The following is a 15366-nucleotide window of genomic DNA, read 5'->3' as shown; positions in this document are numbered from 1 at the left end:
CGTCTTTAGTGCCTTTATGGGTCTTGAGAGAGGAAATGACATTGGTGTCAATGAAGGCCTTTCTGAGCCATCGGATTTCAACACAAATATCTTAATTCATGTTCTGAAGATGAACAGAGGTTGTGGGTCTGGAACGATATTAGGGTAATAAGTAATTATTCACAGAATTTTCCTTTTTGAGTGAAATAACCCTTTAACTTTTTTTCAGTCACTTATTACAAAGTCTTGTAGGTGTCACATTGCATTTCTGAGCGCTCTCTTTTGTCTCCTGTGCTTTGGTTCTGACCCCCTGTTTGCCCATGTTTTCTACCCTGTTGTTTGTTTTGGATTGTCTTCCCTGTGGTTTTGACCCTTGTCTGTCATATGGATTACGATTGTGGATTACCACTAATCAAAGCTGCATTTGGATCCTCAACCCGTGTTTCAGAGCAGTTCGTAACAATATCCACAAGTCTTTGTTTCCCGAAAGCATAGTTTCAACGAACAAAACAACATGGCAAAGTTGTGTGGTTAATGACAGCTCTCGACATGTGGTTTATCTGATGTGGACTTAATTAATCATTATTTTAAAGCAAAGTAAGCAAGTTGACATTCAGTACTATACCTTTTATTTAGAATATGTACAAATTAGGGTTTGACCGATATGTTTTTCACTGCTGATAACGATTCTTGAAGGTCAAGTAGACCGGTAACCAATATTTTGAACCTGGTGTAAAAATGCATGTCAAAATTACACTGCAATCCAATTGAACATTTTCTAGAGACTGATCACATCTACATTTTTCAGTTGGCCAGATTTAATTTCTGTGAATTGATGCAATTTAATTCACACTGTATTCAATTTGGCCAACTAAAACAATTAGATGTGATCAGTCACTTGAAAATGTTCTATTGGAGCCTGACATTTTTTTTAGATGTAAGAATAACAGGGGCTTTGACAAAGACTTTCTTTAAATGCTTTTAAACATATCTTTAAGTCTGAGAACTGTTATTAATAACATTAATATTAATAATAATAATCTGTCTGTCATATGATGTTTTATTAACAAGGTTCGGGAGGAAGCAAGGTTGAAGCCTCACCCCGGACAGCACAACAAATACACATTTAAATCTACTCTTCATAAATGATATGTAAGTGTGAACTCGTGAATTACTTTCTCGATTTGTTTTAATGAGTTTCTTTCTTTTGTTAAAAATAAAAGTTATTTTGAAGAATGTGGGTAACCAAATTGTTGCTGGTGCCCAGTGGCTTCCATAGTATATTTTTTTCCTTCTGTGGAAGTCAATAGAGACCAGCAACTGTTTGGTTACCCACATTCTTTAAAGGGGGGGGTGAAACACTCAGTTTCAGTCAATCTCATGTCAATCTTGAGTACCTGTAGAGTAGTATTGCATCCTTCATATCTCCGAAAAGTCTTTCGTTTTATCATATTTATAAAAGAAATATGGGCTGTACCGAGTCTTTCCGGAAAAAACCGAGCGCCTGGAGGCATATCGTGTGGGCGGAGCTAAAGAATGACGAATGTGCACAAAGCGGTGACGTCCTCAAGCGTGGAGAAACCCATGGCTATCTCAGCTAATACAGATAATGATCCACAATCAAATCTGAGGCTGAAATAAATTGAACAGGAGAAACGGCAACATCAGGATGTCCGTCTCTGTGGTATGTACTGTATTAAGGGGCCTTTGTGTGCAGTTTATGAGGACATGATTCGGTTTATGGACTATTGTATGTGACTAGACCTTAGAGGTAGCAAGCAAAACGGTATTGCACGTCTGAGTCAGACTAGTGTTATACAGAACAACAATGGAGTAACCGTTAGCGCATTTGAATGACGAAGCACGCGATCGTATCGTTTACTGATGTTTACTCATGCGACGGTAGCCAACAGCAGAGACATTTGAAGTTGTTTTACTCACCGGCTGCTTCCAAAGCAGGACCGAACTTTATCGCTGGGACCGCTCCGTCAAAAACACAGTTCTTTGGTATGATTTGGTGAAGTCCTGTGACAGCAGTGACCGTGGAAATCCACTTTGCGACGCGACTGAAGCGATGCCTTGAAGCTTCCCGTCATTTCTGCGTTCAAATCGGTTCAAATGCAGCGCTGCCTTCCCGGAATGCTGTGCTGAAGCGTTGAAGTCGCTCGACGTCACCCATAGGAATAAAGTGGAGCGCGGCGCGTCATAAGTGTTCACGGACGACTGGATCTGCACCTGAGAGACTGTTTACAGCGTGCATTTCCTCTCTCTCCCTCTAGTCACGCGCGCGCGCACCCTACCGGGAGAAGAGCCCGTACAGCCCATACAAGGACCTTCCGATCTATTTAACGTCAAGTCGAGCCATACTCGAAAAAAACTCGCCGAAACTTGTGAGAAACTGAAAGGAGTATTTTTAACACAGAAATACTCCATCAAACGTCCAACATTAGTTTTTGAAACTTTGTCTATGTTTAGGATGGGAATCCAAGTCTTTAACAGAGTAAAAAGCTCAGTATGCATGAAACAGCATTTCACCCCCCCTTTAAAATATCTTTTGTTTCATTTGAGGGAGTTCAGAAACAGCGCGTGCTGATATAGAGAGTAACTCCCTTTGGAGTGGACTTTGTGCTTTGTAACTTTGCTTCGTATTCATGCTCAAAAAGCAATACACACTGAAGAAAGTTGAAAATGTAAAAAGCACAATAGCTCCTCTTTAAAATGTTCTTAGCACTAAGACAAAACAGTTATTTTAAGAACTGTTCTCTGAAAGGTTCAAAATTGGTTGTTCTATGGTATTGTTGTGAAAATCCCCCATTGAAACCTTTTTTTTTAAGAGTCTAGGTTTGCTTTTAGCATGGTAAACGCAGCTGCTTTTTAGGGAAGCATTGTCGGTGTGTAGGTGTGCATGCATGCGTGTGTGTGTGTGTGTGTGTGTGTGTGTGTGTGTGTGTGCATTGTACCTATTCAGTGCCATGGGAGGAGATGTTGTCACAGTGGCTTTGCTGTCATCCTTTTAACTGCTGGCAAGAAGCCTGTGAGGTCTACCTTTGGGCCAGGGCTAAATTTAAGTTTGCCGCTCACAGTCCTAATCAGTAGCATCAAAACAACCATTAACTGTGGATCGGTCTGCCTCTCACGACTGCCAGCTCCCAGCGGACGCCGCTCATAACAGGGCCAAAGAGAGAGAATCACACAGGAGCATGTCCCTTCAGCCCTTGTGTCTGCACTGCTACAAGCCAAAGCTAACGATCACTCCTGAGCCCTCTTACGCGCTGCACTCCACACACACATATGTGTGCTTGTGTAGTTAGCATACAAACAGGCCAAAGCTCAAGACCACAATCATGGCACGAGAACAACATGACCCCAACTTGCGGTCCCCCAGGAGTAATCTCTGGTCATTTTGTGCTTCAGAGTAAATCTGCAATAAGTAAATGAATGCCAAAAATACCCTCTAAATCACAGGCAGGGATCTGCAGCTCAATACAAGCTGCTGCATATCATCTGAACTCACAAATTTCACGATAGATACGCAAATGTCATATTGCAGTGAACTAAAAGCACTTTGAACTGGAAACAGCACATGGTTAACCGAGCAATTGATTTGAAGTCGATGGAAATCTCTAATTGTGGAATGTCTTCTCAAAAACACATGACCGTTCACTGCTTAGCTACATGCATGGATTTGCTTTGTGAACATGTGAATACAAAGTAAACACATGACATTTATAACAGTACTAGCCTATTTAATTGATCTAAAGCATTGTCTAATGCATTAATATATAATATGTATAATACATATAACAATGTAAATAAATGTATATTATTTTCAATATATATACAGAAGTTTGGGGTCATAACTTTTTTCTTTAAAAGAGCTTTTATTTAGAATTAAATTGATTAAAAGAAAGTTAAAGCAAAGTCTCTTAGATTGTTAAAAAAAACTATTTCAAATAAATGTTTTTGACTTTTCCATTCATCAAAGGATAATAATAAATAAAAAAATATATATATATATATATATATATATATATATATATATATATATATATATATATATATATATATATATATATATAAATATATATATATATATATATATATATATATATATATATATATATATATATATATATATATATATATATATATATATATATATATATATATATATATATATATACTCACAGTTCTGTCACTGGGGCGGTACCCTTAGGTACAAAAGTGAAAAAGTACATCTTTGTACCTTACTCACCCCTAAATGATACATATTAGTACTTTAAGAGTGCGTATTAGTGCCCTAAAGGTACAAAGTAGTAGCTTAAAATTTGTACATATTAGTACCCTTTTGGTTTTGTACCTTAGGGTACCGCCCCACTGACAGCAATGTACCTTTTTTTCTGACAGTGTGTATATATATATATCTGTTTTATTCTTATGTTGGAAACTTTCTAAATGTACAGTGTACTTCTTATCTATATTTATATTACCATATGTGTGTGTGTTGCCTGATATTTGGTCACTTTTGCCATCATCTGTCGTTATTTATGTCACAAATTCCTGAGAATGCGGTGATTCAGAAGGAACTGTTCTTCCATTTTTACCTCTGAAGAGATAGGCATCAGCCACCTAAGTAAAACTAAACTCACATTTTAATGAGTTTTCATCCTCATGATGTAAATTAGTTGCATGAAGCAAGTAGTTAAACAAAATAATTGCTATAGTTAAAGAATTAAGGGGATAGGGGAGGGGTTCCTGAACGTCCTCAATGGTGTTTTGGGAAAGCCATCTGCTGCTGTTCATGGTTCATTTAACAGGCTTCTGGGGACAGACCGTTTGCCCTGAGAGCAACAGGTATAAAAGTGCTCTGTCCAACCCTGTGAGGATAGAAGACACTTGACTTTTTCAACCTGATGTCACAAGAGACCCGTTGAGCGCTGCTCTCCACCCTCACATACTTCCTTCTTGAATTTCTTATAACAGAATGTGTACCTAAATTCACCTAAAAAACCTGCTTGTATTTTATCCCCAAACCCAGTCTGTACATTATTGCAGAAACAACACAGGTATATTTTCTCTCTTACCGTCCCAGGAGTCCATAGGTGTATTGTGAATCTGCAAGCAGTAAAGCAATCTCCCCTTGCTTCATTGAAAGGGCACACTCTTCCAAGGCCTATACATGCAAAACGGGAAATTTAAACCTCAGATAACACATACAGTATAGATTTTACGGTGCATAGATTTAGTATCAACAAAATAACTTATGCAAACAAAGGTTATTCGCAGTCTTCAAGGCTCTAATACGGTTTGAAGTGTTGGCAAACAAGAATGACCTTACTAACTTTCCACTGAAAAGTGAATCAGCAAGGAGGTGACTTTTTCCCAGCCTTGAGTAAACACATACAGAACTCAACATGTGAAAACACAGGTTAATCCCTACGGAATTATTTCTACTGCAGGCAGCAGGTGCGAAGTGATAGACAAGATGCAGGCAAGTGTTCCAGAGTTTCGTGTGTGTGTGTGTGTGTGTGTGTGTGTGTGTGTGTGTGTGTGTGTGTGTGTGTGTGTGTGTGTGTGTGTGTGTGTGTGTGTGTGTGTGTGTGTGTGTCTGTTTATGTGCTTTATGAGGACACAAATTTGTATAACTACATGGGTATTACACTGGTAGTACACTATAAATGTGGTTTATGAGGACATATCAAATGTCCTCATAATTCAAATGGCCTTAAAAACATACTAAATTATGTTTTTTTGAGAAAGTAAAAATGCAGAATGTTTCCTGTGATGGGTAGGTTTAGGGGCAGGGGCAGTGTAGAGGGGATAGAAAATACGGTTTGTACAGTATAAAACCTATTACGCCTATGGAGAGTCCCTGTAAACCACATAGACCAACATGTGTGTGTGCATGTTTTTGTGACATATGAGGACACAAATGGGTATAATGACATGGGTATAACGGTTATTACAAGGAGAGGGTGAAATATGAGGACATTGGCCATGTCCTCACTTTTCAAAATGCTTATAAATCAGACAGGATGATTTTTTTTTTTTTTTTAAAGTAAAAATGCAGAATGTTTCCTCTGATGGGTAGGTTTAGGGGCAGGGGCAGTGTAAGGGGATAGAAAATATGGTTTGTACAGTATAAAAACCATTACGCCTATGGAGAGTCCCTGTAAACCACATAGACCAACATGTGTGTGTGCATGTTTTTGTGACATATGAGGACACAAATGGGTATAATGACATGGGTATAACGGTTATTACAAGGAGAGGGTGAAATATGAGGACATTGGCCATGTCCTCACTTTTCAAAATGCTTATAAATCAGACAGGATGATTTTTTTTTTTTTTTTAAAGTAAAAATGCAGAATGTTTCCTGTGATGGGTAGGTTTAGGGGCAGGGGCAGTGTAGGGGGATAGAAAATACGGTTTGTACAGTATAAAAACCATTACGCCTATGGAATGTCCCCATAGGTCACAAAAACAAACGTGTGTGTGCACGTGTGTGTGTGCGGTTGCCCTTCCTTTGCCTGTTTGTGTCTCACCTGGTTGACATCTCCCTCTCCGATAACGAACACCAGCTTGCAGTCTTTCTCCACCACAGTCCTATCCTCTAGCACGCCCTGCATTTTCAGCGTGACCTCTTGACCCCAAGCCGGAGTCAGGGCATTCTCGGGACTGGCCTGTAACACCTTCTTCTTTAGCAGGCGGTCATCTACCGGCGGTTGGGGTGGTGGAGGGAAAACGGGGGAGGGGAAAGAGATCAACAAGACCCTAAAGCAATAGTGCAAAACTGTGTGGTGGATGTTCTGAGTATGGTGTATTTCTGGTTAAGCTAGGTAAAAGGAAAATTATGTCACTCCAAACCTGTATGGCTTTCTTTCTGTTGTGGAACAAAAAAGAACCGTTTTTGTCTATAGGTCAATGGGGTCCAAACAACATTGAACTCTGTTGACTTTTTACTGTTTGAACAAAAAACACTGAGACAGTTTTCTTAATTTGGAATGACATGGGTCAAGAAACCTTTAAGAAGATTTTTGGGGATGTCAGCACATCAGTATCATCGTAAACCCGATTTGTTCGAGAAGTTGGAAAAAATGAAACCAAATCGAGGCAATCGGTTACATACATTTTTTTAATGTTTAATTTAAGTAAGCAGAACTTGGAGATTGTTATTTTGTACATTTTAATTGTTCTTAACTTCAAATTGAAGTTTGAGTATAAGCTCATTTATTCTTTTTAATTTAAATGATCAACTTAAATATTTTTAGTAGTGGAAACTTGGCTGGCTTGAAATAGCTAATTCAATAAATGCTATAGCTAACTGGTATCACAGTGCTTTGATAGCATTAGCATAGCATAGCAGTTGTGGAATGAGTACAGCAACCCTTCTAAACTAACATAGCAAAAACATTAAACACTTCTAAACCTCCACTTTAACATTATTCTTGCACCAAAAATATTATATAACACTCTCCCTTTTGAGAAATCTCAGTCCAGTTTCAGTTAAATTTAAGTTTGTCTAAATTAAAAGAAAGTTCACAAAACTTATTTAAACAATTCAAATTATTTAAAATGTCAGTTTTTGTGAACTCAAAAGAATAAGTAATAAATACTTATAGAAGTTCCTTTGATTTAACTAATTAGTTTAATTTGAGTTGGCTCTACTCAAACCATTTAAGTATTTTTAACGTTAGCGTTTTCAGTGTGTAGACCAACATCCAGCAACAATACTGGTATCATACACTCTTAAATGTGTATGAAAATTAAAACACATTAAAAATAATGGTTCTTTGTCATCTATGGTTCATTAAAGAACCTTTAACATCCACGGAGCTTTGCATTGAACACAATTTTCTTTATACTTCAGATCATTAAAATGCGCTGCACTAAAGGTGTCACATTTTCAAAATTTTGATGACATTTTGCGGATAACATAAGGCCATTTGTTTTTCGTCAACAGTTTATTGCTGTATGAAGCACATACAGCTCCCATATAAATCGCTTGCTTTCCAAACAAGCAGCTTTCTGTTGGTCAACAAGACAAATCTGCGTGACCAACTTGAGCCCGTTGCAAAATCTGCATAGGGAAATATTTCATCCTCTCACGAGATTGCATTGATTCCGGATGCTGGATTTCACTTTCACAATTCACTGAACAATGTTAAATGTGACCACAAAAAAAAAAAAAAAAAAAAAAAAAATTAAGAACCTTCTTTCGGGAACTCAAAATGATTCTAATAATCATTGGCATCACAGTAAAAATGCCCTTTTAGGTGTTTAGCGAATAGGTTTTGGGGGATTTTCAATGATTTCCTGATAACAATTTGGATGGCTTGTGTTTTATTTGATTAAGACTAAACAAATATGTCATCATGGACATACCTGTAACATCCTTCCAGTCGTCTGCCAGAAAAAGCTCCTCAAAGCTGGTGCTGGTCCACTCTTCATTTTCAAAGTCTGGAAAAAGAGTGTCATCTGAGATGTCCCTTTCTTCCACTGCTTCAATTTCCTTAAACCGAACTGTTTTCCCAAAGCTGGGAGTCTTTGTCAGTTTTCTGATGTCGTCTGTGTCTGATTCATTGGTCTCAGGCGGGCTGATGTGAGTATTTGAGGGAACGGGCTCATTGGTTGTATCCCTGCTGGAGTCATTAGCATCTGTGGGCATGTTGCTTAAGTTTTCAGCACACGTAATCTCTTCTGCCTCTTCATTCTCCATTTCATCTTTCTTCTCACTTCCTTCTTCATCCTCTTTGTCTTCCACTGGTTTCTTCTCATCCTCCTTTCCAGTGATATTCATTCTCTGCAGCTCCATGATTGGTTCTTGAGGCACCTGCCAGGGCTGCAAAAACTCCTCTTTCACCTCCTCTTTGTCCCTTACTGGTTTTACAAACATTTCAGACTCCAATGATGTCTCTTCCGGTTCTCCAGCTTCTGGTTCCATGTCCCCACACGGTGCTAAGGATACCATTTATCTCTTCCTAAAAGTGCTGAATGTCTCTCCAGCACAAACCACACGCCAGGCTTGTAGAAATTGATGTCGCTGCTGCTCAACTGCCAAGTCGATGAGCACCTGCATCCATTAGTGACAGCGTGTAGTATTTTCTAAAGTGCCACGTCCACATGGACTCTAATAGAATTATCATGGAAATGCATCACTGCATGACATAAATCCCATCTCTGGCCAGTCCATTTCCTGCAGATCTCGCAAAATGGTCCTTGTTGTTACGTTTTGCAGTTAATGTGTTGATTCTGTATCGAAGGATAGAAGAAATGATCAATGCATGAGAATTGTGTTGAAACGTAAAGCCCTACTGGTCAGTAGAGTTGTGTGCAGTGATAATCTGTTGGATTAGAAGAGCAAAATCTAATCTGCCCCAACGTCTGTAAGCTTCTTAATGACTTCATCACGTCGTCCCGTAATACTGTTTCCATGAATGCCTCCACCAATAAGAGGACTTCGGGGACTGTTTGCTATTATGGTTGTTTTTACTTACAATATAATGCAGACATATACATATATTTCTACTTGTTTAAAGATTATACGTATACGTATATTTGTTACCTTTCAAAAGTTTGGGTTCAGTAAGATTTTTTCATGTTTTTGAAAAAACTCTCTTACTCTCACAAAGGCTGTATTTATTCCATTAAAAATACAGCAAAATATTGTGATATATTATTAGAATTTAATATAATGTTTTCTATTTTGGGGTCAGAAATTGAGAAATCAACTTTCCCTTTAGCTTTTTGATATATAAAAGGTCATGGTAATAAAAGATATCAGAAGTTTCAGAGCTGAAAACTTCCTTGTTAGTCAAAGAAAAGCTTTTATAGACACCAGACCCAGCAAGGACGATCAATTTCAGAATATGCCTTATCTTGACATCAACGTGTGGCCAAACACCACCTCTACAGAATAATAAGCAGGCCAAATTCAGTAGCTCCGCCCACCGACTCTGTTCGGATCGCGCTAGCCAGCAGCAATAAATATGTGGAAGAAGATAGCAAGATATAAGCTTCCTTTGGATCATACTTTTAGGAATGTGTGATACTTAATTTATTTTTAATGAAGTTCCAGCTCATGTAGGGAAGACATTGTACGCATGTTCGCTTCATTTCACTGCAGAATCGTTTGTGAACAAGTCTCGGGTGCTGGATTTGCAGACAATATATTGAGATTAAAACAGAAAGCTGTGCCTTCTATATTGGATCCGACAGGAATGGAGCAACACACTTATGTGAGCAAAACATGTTTTTTTATATGTGATAGTATTGCATTGAGATCGTTTTGATCAAAGCATACCTAGCACGCTGTCACATGCTGGAGAATACTTTATTTGTTGGTTGGTTCATTGCGATTTGGAGTCTATGGGCCAGTGCTTGTAAAGCCCATCGTCCCAGGGCTATATGTTTTCCAGATGGGCTACCAAAACGTAAGCCGTCCGCAGGCTGGTGAATCTTAAATAGTGAAATAACATTCCTTTCTTGTTATGCGTTTTTAACTCTCTTGACTTGATATTTGAAGGACACGCGCATGTGTGTGTGTGTGTGTGTGTGTGTGTGTGTGTGTGTGTGTGTGTGTGTGTGTGTGTGTGTGTGTGTGTGTGTGTGTGTGTGTGTGTGTGTGTGTGTGTGTGTGTGTGTGCAGTTCACACTTCATATCCACCGATCGGTGGGCCAAGTAATACAAAAATAATATTCCAATCAGTCGCAAGTGGTTGAGAAATAAATAATTGTGTTTGTTTGATAAAGACGTATACGAGCCCTGTGAGCAGCGGCGTAGCACCAAATTTTGGACCCTAGGTACAAACCATCTTTCTGGGCCCCCGTACCATGTATGTGTATGTATAGAAAACTGACTTCTAAAGGCCCCCCCTGCCTCGGGCCCTGGTTACTCGGTACCCTTTATCCCCCCAGTCCGACGCCCCTGCCTGTGAGAGAATCATTCCGGTTGCCGCTTTCAAAACAATCCCTCCCTCATGTGAACTGACCTGACATGGGAGCTGAAGCTCATTAAATATGCAAATCTTATCCAATCCTAGCCGTGGGAGTTCACTTCCAAGTCTCCAGTGCGGCACGCCCATCAAAACCCAGCGTTCAGGAGAGAGCCTTAAAACCAGTGTAGAAAATGGCCTATTACTTATTAGTTATGATGTTTTTGAAGGTAAAAACCACACAAGCATCAGTAGTTGACCTCAGACAGTAAAACAATTAAAAAAGCCAGTTCATTACACCTTTAAAACGTAATTTTATTCCTGTGATGCAAAGCTGCATTTTCATCTCCATTCATCTCCTTCTTTTTATTAACACAACAAAAAATACAATTAACTAAACATTTTAACGTCAACCAGGTAACTTACTTTTTTTAATTAAATGGATAGTTCACCCAAAAATTATCCAATAATTTACTCACTCTCAAGCCAGGTGTATATGACATTATTCTTTCTGATGAATACAATCTGAGTTATATTTAAACATGTCCTGGCTAATCCAAGCATTATAAAGGAAGTGAATGGCAGCCCAACATTTGAAGCCCACAAAAGTGTATCCAGTCCTTATAAAACTATTTATACGAGAATAGGATACTTCATAGGATATTTTTCTTACACAAACCAATAGACTTGTTTACACCTTTATTACACAATTATTCACTTTTTATAACTTAAATGCAACCTTGTTGAATAAAAGTAATTTCTTTTGAATGATATCGTGTTGATATCCTTCTAATGCAAATTTAAGTATGTTGGCAGAACAAAATTCAAAGTGATATTTGTTTAGATACTGAGCAAAGGTAAAGAGCCATATTCTCATGAGGAGAACGGGCATTGACCGAAGATAACACACTGTGTGTGAACACATAAACTGGTTTTTCCAGGTTTGCAACATGCCAAGTGTAAAGGAGACATCAATAAACCATGCATAATTTCAAGACAAGACGAGCACTTGTCCTTATGCATGCACAAAACACACTCAAAAACATCTTTAAAACAACAATCAATATCTATAACATTTAAGACTGCTTGTACTTGTATATACACGTCAACTTGTTTTTTGAGTGATAGATTATAGACATAAGATGATTGCACTATTTAGCAGTGTGGCATCAGTGCATCAAATGTAAATGTACAAGTACACGGATGTGACTTTATATGCAGCTTTGAGAATGTTGATCTTGGCTTTGTCTCTAAAGATGAAACACACTAGAGATTTGTATTTGCTTTCTGCATTCTCTAGAGGCAGTCTGCACTGTTTATGGTGATGGTAAGATTAACCAAAGGCCACAGGACAGACTTCTTGTTTAACCTGGGCCTTAAAATGGCACTTGAACAGCTGTGGTGCTCTATTTGTGAATAGTCACTGAGCTGATGACTGGGTGACTTACTGTTTGAAAGAATGACACTTGAATAAAACTGGTGTTTTATGTAACAAAGAGTCCGTTTATCAATTTGGTGAGCTCAAATACAGTGACATACCGTGGAAACCTTGCCAACCCTGTAATATTCTCTGCCAAATGTAAAATCCCCAAACAGTTTTTTTTTAAGTAGGTGGAAAGGAAGGGAGTTTCAGAGAAGAAACTCAAGGTTTGATGGACAAATATGATCCAAGTTGCTTGTGCAGTTTGAAGTGCAGCAGTGAATAGTATATACTTTAATCTCGATTTACATCCATTCTCTGACACTTCAGTTATGGCTCTGTTTAAATACTTGAACTCATCTGTATATAATGTAAATGTACAACATGGTGTCTCATGGCATAATATTCCAAAGCAATTGTAGAGCCAGTGGCATGTTTTATCATCATAAACCACAATCCAAGGTAACATATATTGTTTATCCAGCCGGCTTCAGATGTCCCTGTATCTCAGACAGCCATATGGCAAGTAGAGTTTCCATTAGAGACTATGAGAGAGCTCCTTAATCCAAAGGCCCGAGCACCTTGTCTGTTGGGGATTATGTCTTCCAATTAACCTAAATTCTCTATTTTCCCCCCTCACTGTCCATTTCACTTCGTCTGTTTGCAAGCTTAAAAGGTGCAGATGATTGCCTGGCTAGATTAAGTGAATCATTTTCCCTGTATGCACATTTTAATGTAGTTTAAAATGACAGTCTGAGCTTTTCCTCATCATTTTGTTCACAGGACATTTCTTTAAATGCCATGCAATCTTCAAGACTCGCAATTAACACCGCAATGAATTTTCCGCAGGCATACCCATATTTGTTGCTTTTATCTCAGACTGATAACTGTTGTTTTTCAACTGACTGGTTTCAAAAGAATGTTTGAAAATGATATGCGGTTGGAAAAGCTGATTTACCGGTAACATGCAAAGTTTTATTCAAATAAAATTGAGAATTACTTTCAGATTACTTAATTTGATAATTTACATTAAACCTTGACTTCAAGTATGTCATTTTTATGTATATTCTATCTATCTATCTATCTATCTATCTATCTATCTATCTATCTATCTATCTATCTATCTATCTATCTATCTATCTATCTATCTAATCTATCTATCTATCTATCTATCTGTCTGTCTGTCTGTCTGTCTGTCTGTCTGTCTGTCTGTCTGTCTGTCTGTCTGTCTGTCTGTCCGTCCGTCCGTCCGTCCGTCCGTCCGTCCGTCCATCTATCTTAAAATACATTTTCTGTGGAAAACAGAACTGGCCGTCCAGTAAAACTGGACTTGTCAAATACTGCTAAATTTACTCTATTATGTCACCATCATATTAATGTTTAGTTCTAGCAGGTTTAATGCTGAAATACATATGCAATATTCATATTCTCTCTCTCTCTCTCTCTCTCTCTCTCTCTCTCTCTCTCTCTCTCTCTCTCTCTCTCTCTCTCTCTCTCTCTCTCTCTCTCTCTCTCTCTCTCTCTCGTCCCCACAAACATGGCTATATCCAAAATCCTTGTCAGTGTGGGGAAATTGTTTTGAATCCCCATGAGGAAATTTGCTTATATATCATACTAAATTATGTTTTTTGAAAATGTAAAAAATTAGAAAGTTGTCTGTGGTAGAGGAGAGAATATACAGTTTGTACAATATTAAAATCATTATGTCTATGGAAAGTCCCCATAAAACATGAAAACAACATTATTAGTATGTGTGCGTGCACCCTTGTTTATATTACATTGTGGGGACCAAATGTCCCTATAAGGATAGTAAAACCTGAGATTACCTACATTATGGGAACCAGCCAGCAGTCCCCACTTTTCAGAAGGCTTATAAATCATACAGGATGATTTTTTTGAGAAAGTAAAAATGCAGAATGTTTCCTGTGATGGGTAGGTTTAGGGGTAGGTACAGTGTAGGGGGGATAGAAAATACGGTTTGTATATAAAAAACACGTCTATGGAGAGTCCCCACAAAGATAGTGAACCAGACGTGTGTGTGTGTATGTGAGTGTGTGTGTGTGTGTGTGTGTCTATGACGTTGTCACAACGCTGTCTCGTAACCCCGCCCATCTGAGAATGACGTTTCGACGAGAATGTCGCCAGTTCACCTCAGTTCCAGACATGGCAGCGTTGAGACAGGAACATCGGTATGGACTCTCCTGTGGAAAGATTAATAAAAGCATTCCCAACAAAACTGTCTTTCACGTCAAGCTAACCGACACAGCCATCCGGACGCTGGAAGCCTATCAGAATCTTAAGGTAACGCATTTGGTTCGATTTCGTCAGTGTTTATTTGCTCCACTGTTCTCAATGGGACAGAAAGAAAAGTTTAGAACTCACAACTTCATTACAGTTCCTTCCGTTAGCTGTTTGTAAAGTGTTGATTTATATAGGCAGAGTAGCCTACGTCAAGTGCCATATGCTGTTTGAACATGGACAAATAGTTAGTAGGCTAGCCTAACAGGAGGAAATCGGACACATCCAGTTTTTACTATGTTGCGTTAAAGTTCGTTTTTATTTATTGTTACTTATTGATATTTTTATGCTGTAATAAAATTAAACAAAATGACAATCGCATTATTTTCCCGTTAAGCCAGTCGAAATTGGCTTTACAAAATCTCCACTTTAGATTCAACATAATTAAGGCGTCGCTTAATTCTTTTTGACAAATGATAGCCTACGAAATGCAACATGACACTCTCTTATTGCTTTACTTTATTATAACTATGATAATTTTAAACCTAAGATGGGAAATGTTTATTTTACCCAGAGCACACACGGGGATCTTACGGTCTGAGAGGGGCTCAAGGCTCGAGCTCAAACTGATCGAGCAGCATTTAATTCAAATAGTCATTGATATAACGTTATATATAAAAATTAATTATTTCCATATACAAATTTTCATTCGAGAGTAGCTAATATTTCAACTCGTTGCAAAGGTTTAGTGAACTATCTCTTAAATTTAGCTTACTTAACGCGCATTCTGTTTTT

At 38.2% G+C, this 15366-nt stretch overlaps 2 protein-coding genes across 2 annotated transcripts in view; one reads left to right on the top strand and one right to left on the bottom strand.

Moving 5' to 3' along the window:
• fkbp16 (FKBP prolyl isomerase 16) overlaps positions 1–15366 on the bottom strand; it is a 108508-nt gene that overhangs the window by 50069 nt on the left and 43073 nt on the right. Inside the window, exons 2-4 of the mRNA XM_067418945.1 lie at positions 8365–9231; positions 6525–6694; positions 5064–5152 (exon numbers count right to left, since the gene is read on the bottom strand). Of these exons, the coding sequence (XP_067275046.1) occupies positions 5064–5152; positions 6525–6694; positions 8365–8950 (845 nt within the window). The 5' untranslated portion in view covers positions 8951–9231. The remainder of the gene's footprint in view (positions 1–5063; positions 5153–6524; positions 6695–8364; positions 9232–15366) is intronic.
• The window catches only part of LOC137042968 (novel protein similar to elongation factor RNA polymerase II (ell)), a 50168-nt gene continuing 49239 nt past the window's right edge, over positions 14438–15366 (top strand). The window contains exon 1 of the mRNA XM_067418943.1: positions 14438–14634. Coding sequence (XP_067275044.1) covers positions 14452–14634 — 183 coding nt within the window. The 5' untranslated portion in view covers positions 14438–14451. The remainder of the gene's footprint in view (positions 14635–15366) is intronic.

This window comes from Pseudorasbora parva, chromosome 16, assembly GCF_024679245.1.
Source record: "Pseudorasbora parva isolate DD20220531a chromosome 16, ASM2467924v1, whole genome shotgun sequence".
Taxonomy (NCBI): domain Eukaryota; kingdom Metazoa; phylum Chordata; class Actinopteri; order Cypriniformes; family Gobionidae; genus Pseudorasbora; species Pseudorasbora parva.
Note: the sequence above shows the minus strand (reverse complement) of the source record. Positions and strands in the feature narration are given on the sequence as shown.